Source organism: Erithacus rubecula (genome assembly GCF_903797595.1).
Source record: "Erithacus rubecula genome assembly, chromosome: 4".
In the NCBI taxonomy this organism is placed as follows: Eukaryota; Metazoa; Chordata; class Aves; order Passeriformes; family Muscicapidae; genus Erithacus; species Erithacus rubecula.
In genome coordinates, this window is record NC_136686.1 from 67,988,821 (window position 1) to 68,000,936 (window position 12,116).

At 46.2% G+C, this 12,116-nt stretch overlaps 1 protein-coding gene across 3 annotated transcripts in view; it reads right to left on the bottom strand.

Moving 5' to 3' along the window:
• Window positions 1-12,116, bottom strand: part of NRF1 (nuclear respiratory factor 1) — a 68,204-nt gene that overhangs the window by 20,930 nt on the left and 35,158 nt on the right. For 2 of the 3 annotated variants that reach the window (XM_079304023.1, XM_079304022.1), the window contains exons 8-11: window positions 11,069-11,170; window positions 8,684-8,841; window positions 4,812-4,936; window positions 756-905 (exon numbers count right to left, since the gene is read on the bottom strand). In XM_079304023.1, coding sequence (XP_079160149.1) covers window positions 756-905; window positions 4,812-4,936; window positions 8,684-8,841; window positions 11,069-11,170 — 535 coding nt within the window. The remainder of the gene's footprint in view (window positions 1-755; window positions 906-4,811; window positions 4,937-8,683; window positions 8,842-11,068; window positions 11,171-12,116) is intronic. The other variant, XM_079304024.1, reaches the window with a different exon arrangement.

Sequence of the window (12,116 nt, forward strand, 5' to 3'; positions counted from 1 at the left end):
TGTGGGTGGTGTCCCCAAATCCCAGCAGGTGACATGCAGAGGTTGACAGGGAATGGGGGTGGGCACAGGGATGCAGTTGGGAATTCTCTTCTCTACAGTCCATGGAATTATTAAGGTGGGAAATATTTCCCAGATTGAGTCCCACCATCCCCCCAGCACTGCCAAGGCCACCACTGTCCCTGTCCCCAAGTGCCACATCCACAGGGCTTGGAAATCCCTGCAGGGATGGGGACTCCAACCCTCCCTGGGCATTTCCAGTGCCTGCCCACCCTTTCCATGAAGGAATTGTCCCTAAAATCCACCCTGAGGGTGTTCCCTCTCCTCCTGTCCCTGTCCCCATGTCCCCAAGTGTCACATCCACATGGTTTTGAAATCCCAGCAGGGATGGGGACTCCACCCCTGTTCCAATGCCTGGCAAGTCAGGAATTTTTGTTCCTAATATCCTAAACCTCCCCTGATGCAATTGGAGGCTGTTTCTTCTGCTCCTGTCTCTTGTTGCCCCAACACAGATTAAGCTCCTTTTAGCTGAAGTTTATGCCAAGGTATTTCACTCAGAACCCAACAGCCCTGCTGCTGATAATTATTCATGGATAATCAGCAATTTGTTCTCCAGGAAACCCTTCTCCCTGCTCCTGGAATTCACTCTTCTGCTCTCCTTGCTGGCTGCCACTGCCATCTCTTCTACCCTCTCATCTGAAACACACCTGCAAAAATGATTTTCCTCACCTTTCCTTCAGATTGGGATTAAATCCTACCTGTTTCAGGGTAAACCTTCATTAAAAAATTCTGTTCCCACCAGGGAGGCCCTACAAAAAGCTTGACTCTTTCCTTCCTGTCCTCCTGGATGCAAACATGCTGATCTGAACTTTGCCAAGCTGCTAGCGACTCATTTGGCTCCATCTTGCCTAAAAACGAGATCCAACAGGAAAAACATAAAATACTGCTTTGGAAAAAAGGGATATTTGCAGCCCCTAAGCCTCCCCCACCATGATATTTATCAAGATTTTGTGAGAAAACCAGCAGGTCTCATGGAACCTCCCTGTGCTGGGGAATCCCAAAGCTGTGCTGGCTTTTTCCCTCTGTGCTGGTGCTCTCTGGGAGGCACAGACAGCTCAGGGAACAGGATCCCAGTGCTGCTTTTCCCTCCTTGGATGTGTTTCCAAGTGCAAGCAGCTCTCAGAGAGCAGAGCTGTTCCCATTTCCCACCTGCTCAGCCTAGGCTGGGGACAGCCTCCCATCTCTTGGCTGGGTGTGAGAAGCTTTTCCAGCAGTTGAACCCCTTCCCCCAGTGAAATCAGCACCTGGAGCAGCAGCTGTGTCACCCCAAATCTGCTGGAGGCTCCCTGGTGCTGCTCTGACTCACTGGGAGCTCATAATCCCCCCCTGCCCACGTCAGCCCCTAATGCTCTCCATCACAAATCCTGCCTCAGCCCAGCCCTGAGCACCTCTGGGGCTCTGGAGAGCAGGGAGTGGATTTTTGGGATGGAGGAGGGCAGGACTCCTCTCAGTGTCCCCCTGGAGCATCTCCAGCAGGAAAATCTGAGAAGAGCAGCCAAGGGGGACAAGCAGGATCCACTGGATCTCTGTGACATCAATTCCCTGGTTATGGCTTGATCCCTCCACAGCTTCTTCCTTCCCATTCCATGGGTTTGAATCCCAGCTGCAGCTGGAGCTTTCCACTCCTCCCAGCTTCCAAAACAGCCCTGGATTTGTGGCTGTGAAAGGCTCCCTGGGCAGGGAGCTGCTCTGGGCCTCCCAGGCAGCCCAGCAGGAGCCTCATCAATATTTCAGGATGCAGCCAGGAACTCCTGGCACCCCCACAGCAAAATGGCAAACAAAGGAAGAGGAGGAGGAGGAGGAGGAGGATGCTCCAGCACCAGCACTGCTCCTTCCAGTGCTCCAAAAGCAGCTCCAGGGCACAGATTTTCCTCCCAGCACAACATTTCCCAGCATTTTCCTTGCTCTCCATCCTCTGTTCAATACCAACCACTTAAGAACAAAACCATCTGAGCCTCTGAGTGTGGGGTCACCAGTTCCTGCCTCCCCACTCAGAGCAGATAAACCAAAAAGCACTTAGGTGGTTTGACAGTGCATGGGAGCAGGAGATCTTGTTTCCTTCAGCTGGGAATGGAACAGATCACAGGGTTATGCACAGCCCTGCAAGAAATCCAGCCCTGGATTCCAACAGAGCCAGGAATATTCAGAGGTTTCCTCTTTTTAGCCATCTCAGTTGTCTTGTATTGTTCAAGATAATTCCAGAGAAGGGATGGGAAAAATGCCATAGTGAGAGAGGAATACAAAAAAAAAAAAAAAAATAAAGGAGAGTAATGACACTTAATGGCTAAAATCTGGAATGGAACTTCTTGTCTGAGCTCCAGGAGTTTTCATAGAGATCACAGAGTGTTTGGGTTGGAAGTGAGTTAAAGTGAGCCATGGGGACACCTTCCACTGTCCCAGATTATCCCAAATCTGTCCAACCTGGCCTTGGACACTCCCAGGGATGGAGAGGAGCCAAACTTATCAATAAGATGGAGATCCATTTCTATCCTACCCTTCCAGACAGCTTTTTATCCTCAGAAAATTCCTGCAGAAGGATAAGAGCCTTCCCAGAGAGAAGCATTTATTGGGAATATCAACAACAGCAAGAAGGGGGAGTTGACTGGGGCAATTATTTTCCCTAAAAATCACTCCCAAATCCCACTTTCAGTGGGCAGAAGGGCCCAGAGTGGATTTTTTCCCTGCTGCATCCATCAAATGGTGTCCAGGATGATGCTCCCAGTCTGGCTACAGAGATAAATCCTTGCTGGCAGTGAAACCCATCTGCTCTCCCTCCCCAGACAGAGAGAGCAGCAATGGATACCAACATCTCCATCCCTGAGGGACATCTATTAGCTGGTTACATAAGGAACCAGCAGCATGGAGCTCCCAAGGACTCCAAAGCCCTTCCCCTTAATACCAGCAGAGATTAGAGCAAATCGAAGGAGAGTGCAGAGCAGAGAGGGGCTGAGGGTGAAAAATGAAAATGCTGCAGGCTCTCCCCTTAATGCACTCTAAATCCCATCTGATTTCCAGCCAGGCTGATAGGAACTTTAAAAAAAAAAAAAAAAAAAAGGAAAAAAAAAAGAAGCCCAGCCTGTATTAAAATGATGTCAGTGAGGTGGAGTGACTCAGGGAGGGTGGGGAGAAAAAGAGTTTTAGGGGAAACATCCAGAGGAATCCAGAGTGGGAAAAAGATTTTGGAAGCAGAGCAAAAGGAGCCACAAAAGGGGTGCAGATCTGCTTTTCCAAATCTGATTAGTTGCTGGTTTTGAGCATGCAGTGTCTGATGAGCACAGCCCTGCTGCCAGATGAGCTGCCAGCCCTGGGATGGATTTCCCTTCATTCTGCTCCCTCTTCAGGCTGCCTGTCTGCACAGCAAGGGAACCAAACCTGCTCCCAGGAAATTCCCCTTCCCTCCTCTGCTGCAAACTGAGGTGTGTGCTGCTGGCTGGGGGGGGGGGTTGATGGAACTCACCTGAGCTCCCACCTAAACTCAGGAAAAATGACAATTCTGCCACCCCTCTGTGACAAGCTGTGTCCCAACAGCCTCACCCTGGAGGTGACAACAACTTTACAACTTCAAATTTCTTTTACAGCTTCACCTTTTGTGCCCTTTTCTGGCTGATTTTGACAAACCTCCTTCCACCTAACCCAACCCAGCTTGGGAATGATCCAGAGTGAGGCTGGAAAAGACCTTTGGGATCCCTGAATCCAACACCAAGGCACCAGTGCCATGTCCAGGTGTTCCCCAAACACCTCCAGGCTCAGGCAGAAGAAGCCCAGAGCAGCTGGAGGCAGTGGATGAACCCAAATTCACTGGGATTTAGAGATTTGTAGTTTTATTTCTAGTCTGAAGAGCTGCAGAAGGGTTGGAACAGGTGAGAGATGATGCAGAGAATCCCTGGAATCAAGACTGGGGTGGGAAGATGGAAAATGAAACAGGAGCAAAACAACCTGAGGTTGTCAGGAGAATAAAAAAAAAACCAAAAAAAAGGCCTTGAGAAAGGCAGGAAATAAGTAATAAAAATATTGGTTTAAGAGTTCTGGAGATGAGTTTATTATGGCACCAACTAATTGTGTTAATTGGTCAAGGCTCACCCTACACACAACATGGAGCAATTTAAAAAAAAATAAAAATTAAGGATATAGAGGAGGGAAAGAGCAGAGCACCACAGGAGCCAACAAGGAGTTAATGCTCTCTAGTGGTGTGTTGGTTTATTAATTTCAAATTTTTTTTTGTTGTGAGATAGGAGCAGGAGGAAGGTAATAAAGGTTTCATTTTAAATGGTATAAAGAGAAATTTTGTTATTAGAAACTGTAAGAAAAAAAGACTTAGAATAAAATTTTGGACTTTTTTTCTATACTGAGAACGATCAGAAAATAATTTAGTTATTAAGTTATTTAGTTATTATAATTTAGTTATGATCAAAGATTATTTTCTAAATAGTTTTCTACTAATTTATTTGGAAGATGAGATTTTTTTGATTTTGATTGCGGAGATTTTTTATAAGGAAAAGTTTTTTTGTTTTTTGCTGTTACAACCATTTGGGAGAAGGAAATTTTGATTATTATGTAAAAAAATTTTTTTACAAAATCTTTACAAACCACCACACCTGAGATTACAACTCACAGCTCAGTGACCCTTGCTGAGGAGTATTTCACCCAATAAAAAAGACAGGAAAAAGCTGGTTTTAAAACCCTAAATAAAAAAAATAAAAATACATTAAAAATATTTAAAAAAAAAGAAATAAAAACCTTTCCAGAGGCCTTACCATTGGCATCCTGGACTCCAGTGAGGGCCCCAACTGCTGCTGCAGTTTCCCCAGACAGGACAATCTGTCCCCCTCCCTGCAGGGTGGCCTCGGCCAGCGTGGCCACGGCGTGGGCAGCAGCTTCACTGGGGAGAGAGAGAGGGGGGTGAGCAACACAGAACCAAAAAAACCAGCCAGAGAGGAAAATACAGCAGGAGAATAACCCAGAGCAGGGGCTGGGGGAAATGCAGCCCAAGCAGGGTTATCCCAGCCAGGGTTATCCCAGCCAGGGTTATCCCAGCCAGGGTTATCCCAGCCAGGGTTATCCCAGCCAGGGTTATTCCAGCCAGGGTTATTCCAGCCAGGTTTATTCAAATCAGGAGTGAAATATTCATTCCAACCAGTTTTATCCCAATCAGGGTTATTCCAACCAGGGTTATCCCAGCCAGGGTTATCCCAGCCAGGGTTATTCCAACCAGGGTTATCCCAGCCAGGGTTATCCCAACCAGGGTTATCCCAACCAGGGTTATCCCAGCCAGGGTTATTCCAGCCAGGGTTATTCCAACCAGGGTTATTCCAAGCAGGATTATCCCAACCAGGGTTATCCCAACCAGGGTTATCCCAGCCAGGGTTATCCCAGCCAGGGTTTTCCCAGCCAGGGTTATCCCAACCAGGGTTATTCCAATCAGGGTTATCCCAGCCAGGGTTATCCCAACCAGGGTTATCCCAACCAGGGTTATTCCAATCAGGGTTATCCCAGCCAGGGTTATTCCAGCCAGGGTTATTCCAGCCAGGGTTATTCCAATCAGGGTTATCCCAGCCAGGGTTATCCCAGCCAGGGTTATCCCAGCCAGGGTTATTCCAGCCAGGGTTATCCCAAGCAGGGTTATCCCAAATAGGTTTATTCCAGCCAGGATTATTCCAACCAGGGTTATTCCAACCAGTTTTATCCCAATCAGGTTTATTCCAATCAGGAGTGAAATATTCATTCCAACCAGTTTTATCCCAATCAAGGTTATTCCAACCAGGATTATTCCAACCAGGGTTATTCCAACCAGTTTTATCCCAACCAGGGTTATCCCAATCAGGTTTATTCCAATCAGGAGTGAAATATTCATTCCAACCAGTTTTATCCCAATCAGGTTTATCCCAATCAGGGTTATTCCAACCAGGGTTATTCCAACCAGGTTTATTCCAGCCAGGGTTATCCCAATCAGGTTTATTCCAATCAGGAGTGAAATATTCATTCCAACCAGTTTTATCCCAATCAGGGTTATCCCAATCAGGTTTATTCCAATCAGGAGTGAAATATTCATTCCAACCAGTTTTATCCCAATCAGGATTATTCCAACCAGGGTTATCCCAAGCAGGGTTATTCCAACCAGGGTTATCCCAACCAGGGATATCCCAACCAGGGTTATCCCAACCAGGGTTATTCCAATCAGGAGTGAAATATTCATTCCAACCAGTTTTATCCCAACCAGGGTTATTCCAATCAGGGTTATTCCAATCAGGAGTGAAATATTCATTCCAACCAGTTTTATCCCAATCAGGTTTATCCCAATCAGGGTTATTCCAACCAGGGTTATTCCAACCAGTTTTATCCCAACCAGGGTTATTCCAATCAGGTTTATCCCAATCAGGTTTATTCCAATCAGGAGTGAAATATTCATTCCAACCAGTTTTATCCTAACCAGGTTTATTCCACACCAGCAGTGGAATATTTATTCCAACCAAGTTTATTCTACTCAGGTTTTATTCCACACCAGCAGTGAAATACTTATTCCAACCAGTTTTATCCCAACCAGTTTTATCCCAACCAGGTTTATCCCACACCAGCAGTGGGATATTTATTCCATAACCAGGTTTATTCCAACCAACAGTGAAATATTTACTCCAACCAGGTTTATCCCACACCAGCAGTGGGATATTTATTCCAACCAGGTTTATTCCTACCAGGTTTATTCCACACTAGCAGTGAAATATTTATTCCAATCAGGTTTAATCCACACCAGCAGTGGGATATTTATCCCAACCAGGTTTATTCCAACCAGGTTTATTCCAACCAGACTTATTCCAAACCAGCAGTGGAATATTTATTCCAACCACCATCAGTGAGATTTTTATTCCAACCAGGTTTATCCCAACAATGTCCTGTGAATAAAATTCTGATTTTGACCAGGAACCAGGAACTGTCCTGTTCCTGGCTGAAAATCTCTAATAAACCCCTAATAAAACCCCTAATAAACCCCTAATAAAACTCCTAATAAACTCCTAATATGCACTGCAGCTCATTCAGATTCTCCTGCATAAAGATTGAGGGGAAAAAACCCAAAACCAACAGCCTGTGGAGGAAATTCTGACTTTGCAGAGAGCAGGAACCAGGAGCTGTCCTGCTCCTGGGTGAAAATCCCAAATAAACTCCGAATAAAATCCCTAATAAACCCCAAATAAACCCCTAATAAACTCCTAATAAGCACTGCAGCTCATTCAGCTGCTACTGCATAAAGATTGAGGGAAAAAAACCCAAAACCAACAGCCTGTGGATAAAATTCTGACATTGAAGAGAGCAGGAAGCAGGAGCTGTGCTGCTCCTGGGTGAAAATCCCAAATAAACTCCGAATAAAACCCCTAATAAACGCCTAATAAAATCCCAAATAAACCCCTAAAAAACCCCTAATAAACCCTGCAGCTCATTCAGCTTCTACTGCAGAAAGATTGAGGGGAAAAAGCCCCAAACCAACAGCCTGTGGATGAAATTCTGACATTGCAGAGAGCAGGAACCAGGAGCTGTGCTGCTCCTGGGTGAAAATCTCTAATAAACCCCTAAAGAATCCCTAATAAACCCCAAATAAACCCCCTAAAGAATCCCTAATAAACCCCAAATAAACCCCTAATAAGCACATCACCTCATTCAGCTTCTACTGCAGAAAGACTGGGGGGAAGAAAACCCAAAAACCAATGTCCTGTGGATGAAACTCTGACATTGCAGAGAGCAGGAACCAGTTGCTGTGCTGCTCCTGGGTGAAAATCACTAATAAACCCCTAAAGAATCCCTAATAAATCCCAAATAAATCCCTAATAAACCCCTAATAAGCCCTGCAGCTCATTCAGATTCTCTTGCAGAACGATTTAAGGAAAAAACCCCAAACCAATGTGCTGTGGATAAAATTCCGACTTTGAAGAGAGCAGGAACCTGGAGCTGTCCTGCTCCTGGGTGAAAAACCCAAATAAACTCTGAATAAAACGCCAAATAAACCCCTAAGAAAATGCTAATAAATCCCTAGTAAACCCCTAAAGAATCCCTAATAAACCCCTAATAAGCCCTGCAGCTCATTCAGCTTCTACTGCAGAAAGATTTAGGGGAAAAATCCCAAACCCAATGTCCTGTGGATGAAACTCTGACATTGCAGAGAGCAGGAACCTGGAGCTGTGCTGCTCCTGGGTGAAAACCCCTAATAAATCCCTAATAAAATCCTTAAGAAACCCCTAATAAACCCCTAAAGAATCCCTAATAAACCCCTAATAAGCCCTGCAGCTCATTCAGCTTCTACTGCAGAAAGATTGAGCGAAAAATCCCAAACCCAATGTCCTGTGGATAAAATTCTGACATTGCAGAGAGCAGGAACCTGGAGCTGTGCTGCTCCTGGGTGAAAACCCCTAATAAATCCCTAATAAAATCCTTAAGAAACCCCTAATAAACCCCCCAAAAAACCCTAATAAACCCCTAATAAGCCCTGCAGCTCATTCAGCTTCTACTGCAGAAAGATTGAGCGAAAAATCCCAAACCCAATGTCCTGTGGATGAAACTCTGACATTGCAGAGAGCAGGCAGCAGGAGCTGTGCTCTGCTGGGCCCAGGTGCAGCAGCAGGGGCAGGTGTGGGGGCTGTACCTGTTGAGGGCCATGGTGACAGTGGCTCCCTGCTGCATCTCCTGCGACGCCGCCACCGCCGCCTCGGCCAGCGACGCCACCGCCTGCGTGGCCTCCGACGCCTGCGTGGTCTGGATGGTCATCTCCCCTCCCTGCAGAGTGGCCCAGTTCTGCTCCACCTGCCAGGGGACACAGGGAAGGGATGGGGTCAGTTCTCCAGGGGGGGGTGCTCCCCAGAATTCAAGGTAAGGATTGGTTTTGGCTGAGTTTGGCTCTGAGGTTGGGGGAAAAGGGAGGTGGTTTGCAGGTGAGGATGTGGCTGCACACTCCAGCCCTGCATCAAAGATCAAAAAATTTTCAAAAACCCAGAAATCCCTCTTGTCAGCAAAACAGGGCAGTGCTGGTGCTGTTTTTGTTGTTGTGCTCCACCTGCCAGGGCACAGGGAAGGGATGGGGGTCAGTCCTCCAGGGGGGGGTGCTGCCCAGAATTAGAGATTTTGGTTTTGGCTGAGTTCAGCTCTGAGGTTGGGAGAAAAGATTGAGGTGAGGATGTGTCCAGCCCTACATCAGCCTGAGGCTCAAAGATCAAAAAAATCCTCAAAAACCCAGAAATCCCTCTTGCCAACCAAACAGGGCAGTGCTGTTGCTGTCTGTTGCTGCTGCCAGCCTGGGCTGTTTGTTAATTAGCTGTGTTTAATTGCCATCAATTAAAACACAATCCCACCTCACCATGAAGGAATTTTTTCTTCCATGGAGAGTGGCAAAGAGCTCTGGAACAGCTGCCCAGGAAAGCTGTGGAGTGTTTCTGTCTGGAGACATCCCAAACTCACCTGGACATGTCCCTGTGTCACCTGCCTTGGACTGGATGATTCCCAAAAGTTTCCAATCCCAGCTATTCTGGAATTTTGTGTTTCTGCAGCACAGATTTCCCTCAGGGAAATGGGTTGTGTTTTCTTCCTTGTTTCTATTTTGGGGACTGGTCCATGTTCCCATCCAGGATTTATTTGGGCAGCACCTGTGATCTCAGATGGGATTGATCCATTTTGCTTAATAAAAGATGAAGGTGGCTGGAAATGTGCATTTATCCCAGGAATTTCAATTTCCCTAAGATAATATTCCTATTACCCAAAGTTCACCCAGTTGCTCATTTTTCCCCATATTTTCATGTGGAGCTTCACATGATAATGATTATATGGCCACAAAATCCACCAGGATGAGAATTAAAATATACTTTGGACATAAAAAAAGCAGATTTGTCTGCTGGCAAATCCTACTGGCTGCTTTGCAAGGTGAAGATCTCCCTCCACTCCCCATCCCTATAAACATTTTAGGACACTCCCCAAATTCTGAGATACACCAATAAAAATGTTGTAGGGGGTGATGAAATAAAACCACCTTGATTTGTTGGGGTGGAGATGGTTAAAAAATCCAGAAAAGCAGAGGTGACTTGAGGCTCAAGGTAAAATTTTGCTGCTTTTGGGAAAAAGTTTATCCCAACACAGGATGGAGAGAGGGAGGGAGGGAGAACCTGAAATTGTGGGTGGGAAGGGAGATCCCAGTGATGTCCTGGAGATCCCAAGGAGTTCCAGAACAGGGATGGATCAAGAAAAGAAGGAAAATGAGCTGGGACTGTCTCTACAAAGGTTTAGCTACAGCTAAAAGGGTGTAAAGGGAATTTAAATCCATCCAGATCCAGGGGCAGGGACACCTTCCCTTAACCCAGGTGGGACTAAACCACTAACCCAGCTCTACCCAGCCTTATTTCAGCAGCTCTCAGGAGATAAAACTGGCTCCTGAAACCCCTCAAAGTGTTTCAAGGGCACTCCAGGCTTCACTCAGGGGCTGAGATGGGAGTTTGTGGCCAGTTCTGTGCTGCCACCTCTTGCTGTGACAGCAGAGCAGGGCAGGAGAGGGTCAGAAAGAGACTCATTGAAAGGTTGGGACTCATTGGGGTTTGAAGCCAAGAGAGCAAAAAATAATCATCTTTATAATTTTAAGGGAATGGTTTCTAAACCCACAGAAAGAATTGTATTTTTAACATATTATTTGATTTTTTTTTTAAGAAGAGGGGAATAAATGTTTGCAAGTTTGAGCGTTGAGATTGAGGCAGAGAAATGAAAAAAAAAAAAACCAAAAAAAACCCCAAAAAACCAAAAAAAAAACCCCCAAAAAAAGAAAAACCAAGAAAAAACTAAATAATCTACAGGAGATATACTAAAAACCATGAAATTCAGACCTAAGGCTTCCACTATGATTGTGTTTGTGGAGTGTTGAGTCGAAATAACAATTCGGCGATTTCAGTATCAAAAATTCTGCATTAAAATTAAAAAAAAAATAAAAATTCTGTGTTAACCCTTAACTTGCTGTGAGCACTGGGATGCTCATGAGGCTCAGCCAGGACCTCACCTCTCCATCAGCCACTGCAGAATAATTGACTTGTGCCACGGTGACTGTGGTGGGCAGCTCGGAGGCGTCGGCCAGCGTGGCCACCGTGGCCCCTGTGCCAACCTGTGGAGGAGAAAATAAAGCATCTGTTACTGCAGGCAGTGTGCACAGCACTCAGGAAAAGGGGCTCTCAGGGGCTCTGAGGTTCAAAAGAATCAAGGGGTTTGATGTGAGGGTGGTAAGGTGCTGGGTGGAGGGAGGTTGGGGATGTTGCATTGCTGGAAGTGTCCAGAACAGAGCTTGGAGCAGCTTGGGATGGTGGAAAGTGTCCCTGCCCATGGATATTTAATGTCCATTCCAACCCTTTCAAATTCCAGGATTCTGTGGTTAATTGTAATTGCAGAGCTCACAGGAAACACAGAGCTGTCTCCAAAGGGGAGCAAACCCCAAGCTGGATGTTGTTCCACAGCAGATTCCAGATTGGAACCAAGGTTGGCACATCCCTTGTGCTGTCCCTACATCCCTCAGCCTCCTCCAAACCTCAGGAAGAGCAGCTATGGGAGCCTGGAGGAGTCAAATCCCTTCTCCCACCCACCCTGCAGTGGCTCAGAATTCCCTCCTTGCTCCCCATTCCCTGGGTCTCATCCCCAGGCAAACATGAGCTCATCCTCAATACCCCTTTGGAAATGATCTTTTTTCCCCCATTTAACAGCTGGAAGGACAAAGGCAGGGAGATGGGCAGCTTTGTCCCTGAGGAGAATTAAAAATAAATGCCAGGAAGTCAATGGGATCTCAGGTGTCCAGCACCTGAAAGGACAACAGTCAAAAGGAGATTGTATGGGCAGGTGAGCAAAGAGAACCAGCCTGGCAACTCTGCTGGGCCTTGGTGGGGCACACAAAACTCTAACAGCCACTGAAAAGCTGCATTTGGGGAAAAAAAAACTATTCACACACCCAGTTTTTATCTTTATTATGTCTGAGACTTCATTAAAAATGGGATGCTCAAGGAGGACTGGACTGGGCCAGTGGTGGTTTGGAGGCACAGGGGGAACTGAGATTCAAATCTCAC